General features: G+C 45.8%; 1 protein-coding gene across 1 annotated transcript in view; it reads left to right on the top strand.

Moving 5' to 3' along the window:
* The first annotated feature begins 4,104 nt into the window (after positions 1 to 4,104).
* The window catches only part of LOC140395014 (hippocampus abundant transcript 1 protein-like), an 84,795-nt gene continuing 71,585 nt past the window's right edge, over positions 4,105 to 17,314 (top strand). Inside the window, exon 1 of the mRNA XM_072482325.1 lies at positions 4,105 to 4,322. Within this exon, the coding sequence (XP_072338426.1) occupies positions 4,242 to 4,322 (81 nt within the window). The 5' untranslated portion in view covers positions 4,105 to 4,241. The remainder of the gene's footprint in view (positions 4,323 to 17,314) is intronic.

Here is a 17,314-nt window from a genome sequence, read left to right on the forward strand (position 1 = left end):
GACTCTCACTGGGGTACGGGTTCCACACACACTGACTCTCACTGGGGTATGGGTCCCAAACACTGAATCTCCCTCGGTAGGGGTTCCACACACTACTGACTCTCACTGGGGTATGGGTTCCACACACACTGCCTGTCACTGAGGTACGGGTTCCACACACACTGACTCTCACTGGGGTACGGGTCCAACACACACTGACTCTCACTGGGGTACGGGTCCCACACACACTGACTCTCACTGGGATCCGGGTCCCACACACACTGACTCTCACTGGGGTACGGGTTCCACACACACTGACTCTCACTAGGGTACGGGTCGCACACACACTGACACTCACTGGGGTACGGGTTCCACACACACTGAATCTCACTAGGGTACGGATCGCACACACACTGACTCTCACTGGGGTATAGGTTCCACACACACTGACTCTCACTGGGGTACGGGTTTCACACACACTGACTCTCACTGGAGTACGGGTTCCACACACACTGACTCTCACTAGGGTACAGGTCCCACACACACTGACTCTCACTGGGGTACGGGTCCCACACACACTGACTCTCACTGGGGTACGGGTTCCACACACACTGACTCTCACTGGAGGTTCAGGTTCCCCACACACACACTGGGCTGGATTCCCCCATTGGCGGTTTCATCTGCTTTGCTGGCAACTTACTCACGACCGTGGATTTCCCGACGGCTTGGGGGTGCCCACAGTGGGAAACCCCATTAGCCGTCTGCCGGGACGGAGGATCCCTCTGCAGGCGGGGCACACCGTGCCAGAAAACGGGTGCGGGATGGAGAATCCTGACCACTGACTCTCACTGGGGTACAGCTTCCTCACACACTGACTCACACTGGGGTACGGGTTCCACACACACTGACTCTCACTGGGGTACAGGTTCCACACACACTGACTCTCACTGGGGTACGGGTTCCACACACACTGACTCTCACTGGGGTACGGGTTCCACACACACTGTCTCTCACTGGGGTGTGGGTTCCACACACACTGACTCTCACTGGGGTATGGGTTCCAAACACACTGACTCTCACTGGGGTACGGGTTCCACACACACTGACTCTCACTGGGGTACGGGTTCCACACACACTGTCTCTCACTGGGGTGTGTGTTCCACACACACTGACTCTGACTGGGGTGTGGGTTCCACACACACTGACTCTCACTGGGGTACGGGTCCACACACACTGACTCTCACTGGGGTATGGGTTCCACACACACTGACTCTCACTGGGGTACGGGTCCACACACACTGACTCTCACTGGGGTACGGGTTCCACACACACTGACTCTCACTGGGGTACGGGTCCCACACACACTGACTCTCACTGGGGTACGGGTTCCACACACACTGACTCTCATTGTGGTACAGCTTCCACACACTCTGGGCGCGATTCTCTGAAATGGAGGCTGAGTGTTCGCGCCGTCGTGAACGACGTCACTCGCGCATGCGTGGTTGCTGTCCTCTCCGAGTCCGCCCCGCCAGAAGATGTCCGACGGATCTTGCGGGACTGCGGAAGAAAGGAGGTCCTCCTTCAGAGAGGCCGGCCCGACGATCGGTGGGCACCAATCGTGGGCCAGACCCCATTTGAGGCCCCCCCTGGTGCAGGGTACGGGTTCCGCGCCCCCTGACTCTCACTGGGGTACGGGCTCCACGCCCCTTGACTCTCACTGGGGTACGGGTTCCGCACACAGACTCTCACTGAGGTGCGGGATCGAAGTATCCATTCTTCCTGTCTAAACGCTGATAAACAGGCTACTTTGGAGGGTATCAAGCCAAGGTCAACTTTGGTCTTTTCAGACACTCTCCCTGTTTGCTCGTTAGCAGCAGATTATTATCAAGTATGTGTGCTTGAGCTGTTTTACCTTTTCTTATCAAAGGAATGCTGGTATTACTAAATTTAAAAAAAAAATTGGTGTACCCAATTCATTTTTTACAATTAAGGGGCAATTTAGCGTGGCCAATCCACCTAGCCTGCACATCTTTAGGTTGTGGGGGCGAAACCCACGCAAACACGGGGAGAATGTGCAAACTCCACACGGACAGTGACCCAGAGCCGGGATCGAACCTGGGACCTCGGCGCAGTGAGGCTGCAGGGCTAACCCACTGTGCCACCGTGTTGCCCCTGGTAAAACTAAATTGACCACGCACTGGCCCAGGGTGTTATAACAATGTAGTGCAGCCCCTGTAAGCTTAAAAGAGATCCTGGCTAATAGCACAAAAGGAAGTTGTTAACCCCAGTATCGTCCAAATGGGGTACAAAGTGTAGTAAGCTTTGGAACCATGCTGTGGGATTTACTGACCAGTAGCCATGTTTGGCATCAAGATTCATGACAGATTTTCCAGCTGCAAGTCTTGGATATAACTCATTTAAAGTGGGTATTTCATAAGTATATTTCAATGCTGTATTTAAATGCTGCGGATCGAGGCATACTCTTAATTATCCATACTTCTTTATGATGCATGTAATTGAGCTGCACCAGTCGATGTGGTCTTATACCCTTCAAATGATAGTGATTCTCCATTTTGTTTTGCTCCGCCTTCAATTTGTCTTGTTAGTGAATGTTGCACTTACATGGTGGATCAATGGATGAACTTGCATTCCCCTGAAAGTGAAATGCTGCAGCTCCCCTGAAACTGCCGATTGTCTTGCAACATTCTGGATATTTTGACGTTAGGTCATGAACTGAGGTGATAAGAGTAATTTCTGAGGTTGTTCTGCCACAAGGTCTGACTAATTCCATGGATTGTCACTAGTGTGAGATCACGGCATACCGGTACGCCTGTGATCTCTGGGCCTTTAGTCTTCACCATTGCTGGGCCTTTAGTCTCCATGATGTAGAACATCTGTAGAACCTAGGATGTTTGATTGTACTTGCTATGTGCTGTGGGCCCTTGGCCACTCCAACCTGAGGGAAAGACTTGCATTTATTTGGTATTTATGCTCCACTTCAATTTCCTTCAGTGCTACTTTTACCTCACTCTATCAGTATAAATAAGTAAGTAAAGTCTCCATAGTCCCAGATGGCCATAGGCTGCTGACCATAAGACATAGGAGCAGAATTAGACCGCTTGGCCCATTGAGTCTGTTCCACCATTCAATCATGGCTGATATGTTTCTCATCCCCATTCTCCTGCCTTCTCCCTATAACCCCTGATCCCCTTATTAATCAAGAACCCATCTATCACTGTCTTAAAGAAACTCAGTGACTCGGCCTTCACAACCTTCTGCAACAATGAGTTCCACAGATTCACCACCCTCTGGCTGAAGAAATTCCTCCTCATCTCGATTTTAAAGGGTCATCCCTTCAGCCTGAGGCTGTGCCCTCGGGTTCTAGTTTCTCATATAGTGTCTTCTCAAACCGTGCCTGGCCTGTGGCAGAAGTGATGAGGTTGTCAAAGAGTCTGCCAACACTGGAAGAGGCCATTCGACCCATCATATTTGTGGCAAGAGGGCAGAATGATGGCACAGTGGTGAGCACATCTGTCTCAAGGCGCCGAGGTTCCAGGTTCGCTCCCGGCTCTGGGTCACTGTCCGTGTGAAGTTTGCACATTTTCCCCATGTTTGCGTGGGTTTCGCCCCCACAATCCAAAGATGTGCAGGGTAGGTGGATTGGCCACGCTAAACTGCTCTTTAATTGGAAAAAATGAATTGGGTACTCTAAATGTAAAAAATATATATTTGTGGCTCGCATTATTCAATCAGCCCTCTCAGGTAGATGTGAAAGGTGTCAGAAAGCCAGGTGAGATGATCCCCAGTAACCAGGCCCTTTCCCATTAGAAAACCTTTCCTTTACCAAAATGGCGGGCGTGAGACGTAATCGCCCGATGACGTAGCACTAACGTTACTGACCACTATCCTGTCAAGGGGCGATTGGCAGGTTTCTCATTGATTGGCGTCCCTGGTGACCAATTAGAATCCGAGAAATCCGGCCCAGCCATGACATTGCGTGATCGGCGCGGACCAATAGAAGTGAAGGAGGGCGGGTCTGAGACGGCGTACCAGCAGGTTAGGCTGCGGCACGGGACGCACGCAAGGCCCCGGCGGTGGCGCGGGGCGCGCGTACGCGGCTCGTGATTGGACGGCCTGTGGGGTTCGGTTGAGGCGGCTGCTGTGTTCGGAAGATGGCGGCCGGGGTGTTTGGCGCCCGTCTGCTCTGGCCGTTTCTATGGCGATGAGGCGGGTCGGGCCGGCTGGGGCCGCGTGAGCGAAAAATGACCCAAGGGAAAAAAAAGAAGCGGCTAAACCGCAGCGTCCTGCTGGCCAAGAAAATCATCATCAAGGACGGAGGCACGGTAAGGATCAGGGTGAGGAGGGGCGGCGACACCTGGGGAGGCCCTAGGGGCTGGGGGTAGTCGTGGAGGGCATTGGGGCGAAATGCATTGGAGGTGGGCATTGGGGGTGAAATGCATTGGAGGTGGAGGACATTGAGGTGTGCAAAGTGGGGTGGGTGGAGAGTATTGTGATGACAGTGGTATTGGATAGTTTGGGGAATTGTAAAAGGGGTGGGATATATGTTTTAGGGCTAAGAGAGTAGTTGGAATATGTTGGTGCCTGAGTGGAGGGTGTGGTGTACTTATGGCTGTACAGCAGGAATGGGATATCTAACAGTCTGAATTCGAAGGTTGACATGTCAACTTTCAGTGCTATAGTGGAGTGAGTGAATATTTGGGTGGAGAGTTGAAGTGGGTGGGATATTTTCGGAGGTGATGGATGAGGTGTGATATGTTTTGGGTTGAAGGTGAGAGGTTGGGGGTGTGGAAAGGCTAGTTTAGAGAGTGGAGAATGTTTGCGGGTGGTAGGGAATGCACTTGGGTTAAAGAGGTTGGATTTCCTTTGGGCGCAATGAGGTGAGTAACGATGTTGGGGTGGGGGAGTTTGAATTGAATGAGTGAAATTGTGGAGACAGATATTTTGGGGGTGGTGAAGCTATGGGATGTATTGCGTGATTGTAGAGGAAATGGAATATATTGGTGTCCGACTGCAGTGTGAGGTATTTGGGAACTGATAACGGGTGGGGTATAATAGTCTTAGTTTGAGGTTTTGCATTTGCTTGGATGAGTTATTTTGATTGGTATTGAAGGGCATGGGAGATATTTTATGGCTGGGATGTAATATCTCTCTCTGGTGGGGCTGATATGATGCAGCTAAGGTAAAGTTGGTACTGAGAGTTGCCATATGTCAACCTTCAGTGCTACAGTGGAGTGAGTGAATATTTGGATGAAGAATTAAAGTGGGTGGATATTTTAGGAGCTGATAGATGAGGTGTGATATATTTTGGATTGAAGACGAGAGGTTGGGGTGTGTAAAGGCTAGATTAGAGTGTGGAGTATGTTGTTAGTGGTAGGGAGTGCAATCTGGTTAAAGAGGTTGAATTTTTTGGGGATGAGTGAGAATGTGGAGATTAGGATAGGATATGCAGTTAGGGCTAGGATGTGGGATAGGTGCTGGACTGAAGCAAGTCGAGTGAAGACCAGAAAAGCATGGGCATGAGTAACAATAGTCAAAGAGAGTGGAGGTCATGAGCAGGGAATTGGGGCAGAACAATGACAGTGCTGGAAAATGTGAGGATATGGTTACACCCAAAGGAGCAGGGGGTAGGAGGTGGCATACAAAATTAGGTAACAATGGCTTTTGGGGATGTCGGAAAAGATTAAGGTAGATTGAGAAGTAACAGACAAAGGAATATGGGAAAGGCCAGGCCACTGAGTAAAAAAATGTGAGGTTGAGTTGGTAACAATGCATATGGATGGAGGGGTACATGAATGGGCATGTAGGTTTGGTGGAGAATGAGCATAAGAAAGTCTAGTGGTGGACTTGGATGTGGGCATAATGTGCACCAATTGCTCAGAAAGAACCGAGCAGTATTGTTTATGTCATTCAAGTAGATAATTGCCATCCGAGATTCCATAAGTGCACTGATAATCAAAACAGCTTGGCTGATGACCTTTTTGCAAAAATATACTTTATTCATAAAATATCTAAAAGAAACATTACAAAACATTTCAAATTGTCATAATTTATTTCTTGTAAACCTACTTGATCTTGACTTATTAACTCTGTGGGTTGCATATTCCTTATTATGATTCTATTGTGTTGGGCGGCATGGTGGCACAGTGGTTAGTACTGCTGCCTTACAGCGTCGAGGACCCGGGATCAATTCTGGCCCCGGGTCACTGTCCATGTGGAGTTTGCATATTCTCCCCGCGTCTGCGTGGGTGTCCTCTCTTTCCCCCCCCCCCCCAACACACAACCCAAAGATGTGCAGCGTAGGTGGATTGGCCACACTAAATTGCCTCTTAATTGGAAAAATATATAATTGGGTACTCTTTTTTAAAAAAAAAAAAAAAAATTTTTTTTTTTAATGATCCTATTTTGTTACAGTGCAGGTGGTTAGGTAGCAGTGCTAACCACTGCCCAACGTGCTGTCCGGCAATGTTTGATTCCTGTTTGGAATTTTGTGATCTAAAAAGAATGATGAGCATTTGTGTACAGCAGTGCCTTTCATATTCTTCAGGACGTCACAAATCAATTTACAGCCAATGAAGTATGTTGTAATGTAGAAAACACAGCTGACAATTTGCACATAGGAAACTCCGACAAACAGCAATGACCAAACAATGTTTTAATGATATTGATTGAGTGATTAGATACTTGTGAGGGTACCCCCTGCTCTTTGAGCAGGGCCTTGCGATATTTTGCACCCACCTGAGAGGACAGACGGAAGCTCGGTTTAATGTCTTGTGTGAAAGAAATGTTACACAGTGAACTGTTGTGCTCTGTGTTGTCTGAAGGCTGGTAAACGTGACCGATGATGACACTGGGAACCAGTTTGGAGTTTTACCATTAGGATTTTTTTAAAAAGTCATTCAAGGGATGTGTGCATCGCCTGCTAAGACAGCATTAATTGCCCTTGAGAAGGTGGTAGGGCTGATTGCTTGAACTGCTGCAGTCCATGTGGTGCTGGTACACTCACAGTGCTGCGAGGAATGTAGTTCCAGGATTATGACAGAGTGACAGTGAAGGAATGGCGATACAATTGTCAGGAAGGTGAGTGGTTGGAGAGAAACTTGTAGGTGGTGGTGTTCTCATGCATTTGCTCCCCATGTCCTAGATGGTTGAGGTTGTGGGTTTGGAAGGTGCTGCCTGAGGAACCTTGGTGAGTTCCTGCATCTTGTAGATGGTGCACACGGCTGCTACTGTGCGTTGATGGTGGAGAAAGTGACTGTTTGTGGATGGGGAGCCAATCAAATGGCAGCTTTGTCCTGGATGGTGTCTAGCTTCTTAAGCTTTTGGAGCTACACTGATCCAGGCAAGTGAAGAGTATTCCATTACACTCTTAACTTGAGCCTTGTATATAGTAGCCATAGTATTTCTATGGCTAGTCCAGTTCAGTTTCTGGCCAATGGTAGCCCCCAGGATGTTGATACAATTGCCATTCTAGTTGCATTGTAGGTTGCATTGTTTAATGAGAGAAGAATAGAAGAATGTCGTGATCAGGTAGGAGGGGCTGGTGTGGTGCACTTACACTGGCATAGACCAGTTGGATTGAATGGCCTGTTTCGGTGCTGTACAAACTATGTATTAAGCTTCTGACCTGGAGGATGTATTTGAAGTAACTAATGGCAGTAAAAAAAACCTGACATTGAAAATTTCAAAATGCTAGAAACATCCAGACGTGACAGTATCAGAAAAATACTTTATTAATAGCGCCATTTATAATCGGGTAAAGGAAACAATGTTGCAGGAAAACAATTTCTTATTGTCTGGGGTGAGATATCTGGCCTCTCTCCCAACAGTGGCATGATTTTAAAAATTCCATGTGAAATATTCTCCATTTTCCTCCATAATAACTAATGAACCTGGAAGGAAACACCTAGCTAGTAAGGATGTGTTTTTGATCCATTCACCCTCCTATTTTTATCACGATTCCAAACTGAAGAGCCTTTTCCGTGATGTGGTCACTATGGATTCGCAGCAAACCTGTCGAACTGCATCTGTGTTGGCTGTTAATGCAAGGAATTCCAGCAAGTAGTGTCCTTGTTGGCTCAATCTGGTCTTCAGTCTGAATACCTTGTCTGAATCCCCTTTCCAGACTCCTGTTAAAAGATCAAACAATCAGAGAATTCTGATGAAGGCTGATGGTCTTTGTCTGTCTGAGGTTGTTTTGAATATTGTGCTCCAGGCAAATCCATGATATCAGTGTAAAGGGATTCAATTAGCATAGATTAAGTCATTCATGTGGTGTAGTGCAGTTTCGTCATATCAGTTGTATAACATATCCAGTTGAAAGACTCCAACAATCTCCTTGTACATAGAACATACAGTGCAGAAGGAGGCCATTCGACCCATCGAGTCGGTGGCAGCACGGTAGCACAAGTGGATAGCACTGTGGCTTCACAGCACCAGGGTCCCAGGTTCGATTCCCTGCTGGGTCACTGTCTGTGCGGAGTCTGCACGTTCTCCCCGTGTGTGCGTGGGTTTCCTCCGGGTGCTCCGGTTTCCTCCCACAGTCCAAAGACGTGCAGGTTAGGTGGATTGGCCATGATAAATTGCCCTTAGTGACCAAAAAGGTTGGGAGGGGTTATTGGGTTACGGGGATGGGGTGGAAGTGGGAACTTAAGTGGGTCGGTGCAGGCTCGATGGGCCGAATGGCCTCCTTCACTGTATGTTCTATGTTCTATGAGTCTGCACCGACCCACTTAAGCCCTCACTTCCATCCTGTCCCTGTAACCCAATAACCCCACCTAATCTTTTTGGATACTAAGGGCAATTTAGCATGGCCAATCCATCTAACCTGCACGCCTTTGTACTGTGGGAGGAAACCGGAGCACTCGGAGGAAACCCACGCAGGCACGAGGAGAACGTGCAGACTCTGCACAGACAATGACCCAGCGGGGAATCGAACCTGGGACCCTGACACCGTGAAGCAACAGTGCTAGCCACTTGTGCTATCATGCTGCCCCTCCTTGAATAAAGATGCACAATAAAGAAAGCGACAGGAAATGTTTGGGTACATTAACATTGTCGTGACAGGCTCACATTGATGAGACTCTCACTTTGTATTGTTGGAGTGTGCCATTTGGATTAGGTTGGGGAATAGATATCTGTTTATTTTCCTTGGGAGTGGGGAGGAATGTGGGGTGCTGAAAATGCCACTGAATGGAGTGGTGCTTTGCTTCATCTTGCTATGGGTGGTGGGTAAAATTATCTGTGCTGCTGGTACTGTACTCTGGTTTACTCCAGACCTCTGACTCAGTTAAAATCTATTTTGTTTTTAAAAATATATGAATTAATTCCAGGGTGTTTACATTACAGTGTTACTTGCCCTTGAGAATGTTATATGGACGTGAGCTGTTCCAGCCCATGTGATTCAGGCACATCCACAATGCTGTTATGTAGGAAGATGCAGAATTTTAACCTAGCAACGATGAAGGAATGGTTGAAAAATATACAAACCAGCATGATGGATTTGGAGGTTGTGTTTCCATGATGCACCAATGCCCTCGGTGTCCTTCTAGTCAGTGGGGGTTTTGGGTGTGGGCTGTTGAAGTTATATGGGCCTAACGTCTGCAGAAAGCTGTATAGTGCAACCCCTCTTTTTAATCTATTTATTAAACAGCTGGTTGTGCTCCATTACTGTAGACCATGTATTGCAAAACCACGAACATTATGCAAAAGCATCAGTTTCCCAATTTGCATTGATACCACACAACCTGAATTCACCATAATCTCTCTGCACCCCATCACTGACTGATTTGTCTGACAACCAGGCCAAGATGAGCTTAAATTCCCTCCAGCTAAATATTGGGTAGAACTGAAATCATTGCCTTCAGACTTGTCGCAAACTCAATTCTCCAGCCATCGACCCTATCCTCCTCTCTTGCCACTGCATGCGGTTGAGCAGACTTTTGTGACCCATTTTACACTGAACTGAGCTTCCATCCATTGCCAAAACCGTCTGCTTCCAACTCTAACCACCACTCTTCATCCATGCCTCAGCTCGTCTGTGCCTTTTTTACCTCTAATATTGAGTACTTCAGTGCTCTCCTAGCTGGCCTTCCACCTTCCACAGTCCACAAACTTGAACTTACCCACAATCCTACTGTCCGTGTCCGTATCCGTTTTGCCCTCTGCTTGCTGACATTGGCCCCTGGTTAAGCAATATCTCTTTAAAATCATTTTCCGGTTTTCAATCTCTATGGCCTCATGTCTCCATATCCCAAAATCATCTTCAGAATCTCTACAGTTCTGGCTGTTTGGGCATCCTTGGTTTCCATTGTTCTTCCATTGGTGTCTTCAGCTTTCTAGGCTCTTAAACTGTGGAATTTACTCTGTAAATCTCTCAACATACGAATTAGGAGCAAGAGTAGGCTGCTCTGCCATTCAATAAGATTACGGCTGATCTGATTGTAACTTCTGTGTATCCCTGATAACCTTTCACCCCCTTTTGTTAATCAAGAATTTATCAAGCTCTGCCTTATTTCCCTGCTCATTTGAGACTGAAAATCTTGAGATTTAAAAAATCCTCTGTCACCCATTCCAATATCTCATGATGTGGCTCTGTCTCAAATTATGCTTGATGGAGTTCCTATGAGGAACCTTGAAATTTTTGGCTGTGTTAAAGATGCTGTAAAAAACAAGTCATTTGGTGTTGTGGGTTTTAGGAATATGGCAAACAGTTTTCATGGTTACAATAAGCATCACAAGGAGTTTCCACACTCATGAAAAGTGCATACCCAAACCCAACTGTCCCTTAAAGGCTTGGCTCCTGAATTCTGCTTGTGACCCATTCAGGCGCTCGGAGGCACTGGATAATAGTGGGGAGGGGAGTGGGTGCGGTAGGAAGGAGGGGTTAAGGCACAGTCAGATTAGCCATTATTCAATTGTGGAGCAGGCTTGAGGAGCTTCATCGAATATTGTTTCAATTTCTTATCACATTTTAAAGGCCCTGCAAAAACAAGTACCTTTCTGGGAATCAGAAGGCCATTTAGCCAGACGTCCTACCTTTTGAAATTGATCAATCATAACACCTAGTTTCTTCTCCAAACACTAATTATCTATTGAGTCAAGTTGCGTTGTCTGTTTCAATAGATTTCCTGGTAATCTATTCCATAAATCTTCCTGGCACCTATTACTCCATACTTTCTGACTTTTTGTAAAATAAATCTTTCCCCTTCACAGGAAGCAATTTGACCTGCTCTGATTTACCAACCCCTTTCCTAATCCTGAAAATCTTAGCTCACATCAAAAATTTCCCTTTTGCAATTTTAGTTCTGAGTCCTGGAATTGTTCTCTCTTCCCTCTGCTTTCTGAAAGGCTGTGATGTCTTTCCCATGATTAGGTGACTGAAATTGTTGTAGAATGCTGGATTGGGGTCCTGCCAATCCTTAAATCTTCACATCAGGTGCTAATATTTGCAAAGAACCCAACCATTTTCTCATGCTGCAGGAAATGGTTGTGACTCCACCTGGCATCTGCTGAAGTGGCTAGCGTAGATCAGGAACTAAATGTGCTGGAGTTGAACGCATGCCCTCCTGCTCAGTGTTACTTTCTGTTTTTGCTCCAACTCACAGTACTGCCCGTATGTTGAACAGCCTTGAACTCAGCCCTTAAAACAAAATATTTCAAATAATATTTGCACAGCTTCAATTTTGCTTTCCCATTGGAGAATAAGCATCAGAGTTCTTATCTCCCTGGCCACTGGGGCCACATCTTTCAACCTGGTTAAAAAGAGGGGATATCTCCTCCTGCGCAAGCCTAAGCCTAATGCAGCTCAAAGTGGTGCACAGAGCGCACCTAACCAGAACCCGAATGAGCAGGTTCTTCCCGGAGGTGGAGGACAAATGTGAATGGTGCCAGAGGGGCCTGGCCAACCACACCCACATGTTTGGGCTTGCCCCAAGCTTGCTGGGTTCTGGACAGCCTTCTCCGAGGCAATGTCCACGGTTGTGGCGGTGAGGGTGAAGCCATGCCCAATAGTGGCAATCTTCGGGGTATTGGAGCAGCCAGAGTTACTCATGGGGAAGGGGGCCAACGCCCTTGCTTTCGCTTCCCTAATTGCACGCTGGAGAATCCTGCTCGGCTAGCGATTGGCAGTATCACCCAAAGCTGCAGACTGGCTCACTGACCTCTCGGAATTTCTCCACCTGGAGAAGATTAAGTACGCCATCCGAGGGTCAGGGGAAGGCTTCCTGGATACTTGTGGGCAGTTCATCGGCCTGTTCCAAAACCTGTTCGAGGCCAGCAACGAGGAGTAAGCCAGGGAAAAAAAGATGAAGAACCAAAGGACTGCGCAACCCGGGTGAGGGGGGTGGGGGGGTGGGGGGAGAGAAATGGGGAAACCACAAGAGAAGAGGAAGGGGGGATATCATAGACCGATCCAGAGGGCAGCAAAATGTACGTACAGTTAGTCAAATGAAGGACAAAACAAACCTCTGTAAAATAAAGCAAATTAACGCGGGCAAGAAAAATGTACTATATATAAGTAACAACTGTTTATAAATATGAGAAAAGCCAATAAAAAGATTTTCAAAAAAAAGAGGGGATGTATTTAAATATGAAACTAGACATGTTCCAATGGACTGCTACGTGGCAAGCAATTACAACAATCTGAAGAGCGAAGCATTTCTCTGCAAATTTGTCTTAACTCTACCACTCAGATCTCATATCTTAAATCTCAAGGAAAATGCCTTTAACATTGCAGATATTACAGTGTGCCACAGCATATTAAAGAGCTCTGTTTCAACCAAACTCCTCCTCTGCCAATCAATTTAATAATTTACCACACAAATGTGTTACATATGCATAATGAATGGAAGATATTGAATGTAACTTTCCTGAATTTCAGGATTAACACTCGAAGTTAGTTGTGAATTATGCAGTTGTCTTTTCTAATGCAGGCAGACACTGCAAGTTAAGTGCTTAGGGAGTTCTACATTCTCAAAGGTAGTATTCTTCTGATGAAACATTATACTAAAGCACTATCTCTGCCTGCTTGGGTGGACTTAATGATTCCATGATACTATTTGAAAAACATGGGAGTTCTTCTGGTGTCTTGGACAGCGTTATCCCCTTAGCGAACGTGCCATCCCCTGGTGCTGCTCGCCCTCACCCAAAAAAACATTCATGTTTTGTGGAACCTTCCTTGTTTGGCAATTAAACAACATGATTGCATTTCAAAGAAAATTAATTGGCTATAGTTGCTTTGGGAGATGTGAAGGATATGAAAGATTTTGGAGAACTCGAAGTTTGTTCTTCCTTGAACATCTTGCATTCTCTTTTTGGAAGGTGTTACGCAGCATCATGCAATTAAGAGTCAATTTCTAGATTTTTTTGCTTCCTTCCACAATCATATTTTTCATTGTGTGACCTAGGGTGAAGGGCCATAGTGGTGCTGGGCATGAACAAGGCTTGCAGATGATATGTGGGGTGAATCAAATTGGCAGACTGGCATCTGGGATGCTGGGACCTCTGGAGGAAATCGAGATGGATTATCCACTAGACACTTCTGGCTAAAGTTATTGTCTTTTGCACAGATGTGCTGGACTCCTCCATCATTGAGGATGGGGATATTCGAGGAGCTTCTTCCTCCAGCGAGTTGTTTAATTGCCCACCACCATTCACGACTGAATGTGGCAGGACTGCAGAGCTTAGATCTGATCCGTTGCTGCTCATGTTGTTTGGCATGCAAGTAGTCCTATGTTGGAGCTTCAGCAGGTTAAGACCTCATTTTTAGGTACGTCTGGTGCTGCTTCTGGCATACCCCCCTGCACTCTTCATTGAACCTGGGTTGATCCCCTTGCTTGGTAGTAATGGTAGAGTGGAGGACTATGCCGGGCCACGAGGTTACAGATTGTGGTTGAGTACAATTCTACTATTGCTGATGGCCTACAGTGCCTCATGGATGCCCAGTCTTGAGTTACTAGATCTGTTTTGAATCAGTCCCATTTAGCACAATTGTAATGCTGTACAATGCAATGGAGAGTGTCCTCAATGTGAAGACAGAACTTTGTCTCCTTAAATAATAATAATAATCACATTGTCACAAGTAGGTTTCAATGAAGTTACTGTGAAAAGCCCCTAGTCGCCACATTCCGGCACCTGTTCGGGGAGGCCGGTACGGAAATTGAACAGGCGCTGCTGGCCTTGTTCTGCATTACAAGCCAGCTGTTTAGCCCACTGTGCTAAACCGGCCCCTTAGGGACTGTGTGTGGTCACTCCTACCATTACTGTCATGGACAGATGCATCTACGGCAGGCAGGTTGGTTAGGATGAGGTGTAGTATGTTTTTCCTTCTTGTTTCACATACCACCTGTTACAGATCCAGTCTAGCAGCTTTTGGGCTCGGTCAGTACTGGTGCTTCCCACCACTCTTGGTGATGGACATTGACGCGCCCCACCCAGAGTATATTCTGTGCCCTTGCCACCCTTGGTGCTTTCTCCAAGTGCTGTTCAACATGGAGGATTAGTCAGCTGATGGTGGGCGATATGTGGTAATCAGGAGCTTCCTTACCCATGTTTGACTTGAAGCCATGAAACTTCATGGTGCCTGGAGTTGATGTTGAGGACTCTCAGGGCAACACCCTCCCAACTGTATACCACTGTGCCGCCACATCTTCTGGGTCTACCCTGCCGGTAGGACAGGACATACCCAGGGATGGTGGTGCCTTGGGCATTATCTGAGTTATGAATAGATTGACTATTGACTTAATTGGCCTGTGAGACAGCTCTCCCAAAGCTGGCACAAGCCCCAAGGTGTTATTAAGGAGGATATTGCAAGGTCAACAAGGCTGGGTTTGCTGTTGTAATTTCCAGTGCCTCTGGGTTTTACCCCACAACCCAAAGATGTGCAAGTTAGGTGGATTGGCGATGCTAAATTGCTCCTTAATTGGAAAAATAAATAATTGGGTACTCTAAATTAATTTTTAAAAATTAATTTCCAGTGCCTAGGTCGATGCTGGGTGGTTTTTCTGGTCTATTTCCTTTTTATTGACTTTGGAGTGGGGTTTGATACAACTGAGTTGCTTGCTAGGCTATTTCAGAGGACATTTAAAAGGCAGGCAACCACATTGCTATGGATCTGGAGTCACATGTCGGCCAGACCAGGCGAAGACTGCAGATTTCCTTCCCTATAGGACCATGCCAGTGTAAGCTGGTTTCCAATATAATTGTGCATTTTCAATTTTAGCTGCATGCAGCAGTCTTCAGTTTGTGGGCTTATTTATTAGAAAGAAGTATTGATTTGATTTGTGGCCCAACTCTTGACTTGTATCAGAAAGTGCACAGTTCTGTTGACTGAGATTACAGGCTGTGTTAAGCAATTTTCCAGTTCAATTGAGTTCTTGTAACTACTGAGCTAGCTGTAGGCTGTAAGATATTGATGTGCTAAAGCTCCTGTTAGAATGCAGCAATGGTCATGGAAGACATCATTTTGCCTTCCTGAACTGGGTGGAGTGGAAGGATGGTTGAATAGTGAGTAGGTGTGAGGAATGTGGGTTGGCAAACATTAGAAAAAAAGTCTCATAAAAGATAGGTGAAATGCCGGGTGATATAAATATGGTCAGTGTGGTCTTCTGGACTTGTTTTGATTGCCTAAGGGGCTCTGAGGAAATACACAGATTATTCTTCCTAGTTGATTTCAGGTTTTTACCTTTTTTTGTTTTCAAAACATCTCCCGGCAGGCAGCTGCTAATGGGTCGGAGGATTCCCCAGACACCATGACTGTGTGGGGGTCGGTGGTGTTTTCAATCTTTTGTTTTCATTTGTTTATGGCTGAAGGTCATGCATCATATGCGAGCTTCTGAATTCACAGTCCTCTTCCCACCCTTGCTTTTTAAAACCAAGAGATCTGAAGTCTTTTTTGGGTGGGGTGTGTACAAAACACTTGCCCTCAGTATTGGGAGGAGATGTGAATGGAACACGAAAATGAAACTAACAGGAAATGGGAAATTTCAGCAGCAGTTAAAGTAGAGAATAGCTCGATGCAGTGACACTCCAGAGACTAATGTGTACACCAGTACAAACATTACATGAAAAGTTACTTAGATTGCTGTATTTCTAGCCCCATCCTCCATGAGGTTCTGCATGTACTAAAAACTTGTTTTCAGCCTTCTATGCATCTGTGTGTCCACATATAGTGGAAACTAACGGTGTAAAGTTGCCATGGAATTATACTGTCTTGCCTACGGATATACTGTAGCAATACCACCAATGAGAGGTCGTCATAATATCATGACAAATTTATGTAACTATTTCCCATAATAAATGTGGATACAAGAATATATAATGAAAATATAAAATAATGTCAGCCAATATTATTTTAAAATGAAATCTAAATTATGCCGATGTTCCCTGGTCTAACTATCCCTTATCACCTAAGCTTGATTCACCTGAAGCCAACACCTCGATTTGCTGTTTCTTTGTTTGTCACAAGAAGTCAACTAGTGCTACTTAAATTCTTGGAGTTGCGCCAATGTGCATACCACCACACCATGTTCATAGTGGCCAAATCACTCTTATTCTATGTGTTAAGTACAAATTCTTAATTCCTTTGCAGTATTTGAATTTTGGATTACATTTTAATTTGCTATGTGTCTTGAGGCCATAGTTCAGTTGAAAAAAATGAAGCCTGACTAACTTTGCGCTGACTCGTCGTCATTCTTGTGAGTAATTTATAATCTTGGGCTAACTTCCAAATAGTTATTGTTCGGGGATGATCCTTTTCTAGATTTATTGTCACTGAGGAGCATTTATTTGTATTTTATTGGTTCGATACAGGAAAACTGATGTCTCCCAACCAATGACAGTAGATACGAGTGATTGAGCTGGCAGCAAATGCAGGCTTCATGGAGAAATTGTGTGCTGTTAATACTTCACTTCATATTAAATGGAAGAAAATGTAGATACCTGGAAGTGCAATCCAGGGATATATGTAAGATTGTGAACCACAAAAGCATATGTTTGAATGGTTTGTAGCTGTCATCTGAACCTGCAGATTGGATTGCTGATCTTGAGCTATTGTAGGATATTTACTGCTTTTGTTACTCTGTTGTGAATACTATATAATGGTTTTTATTAACTTCTCGGACTGTTTTAGTGCCGGCAGTGAAAATGTTGATTCTCTATTGTTGGTATGCTGTTATGTTTGAACTGAACAATTGTGAAGCAAAATACTTACTGGAAGCTTGAGTGCAATGGATGACCGGTCATCGATCTCAAACATTAACTTTGTTTCCCTCTTCACAGAACCTGCATGACCCGCTGGGTATTTCCAACATGTGTTCCT

This window comes from Scyliorhinus torazame, chromosome 18 (assembly GCF_047496885.1).
Source record: "Scyliorhinus torazame isolate Kashiwa2021f chromosome 18, sScyTor2.1, whole genome shotgun sequence".
Classification (NCBI taxonomy): Eukaryota; Metazoa; Chordata; class Chondrichthyes; order Carcharhiniformes; family Scyliorhinidae; genus Scyliorhinus; species Scyliorhinus torazame.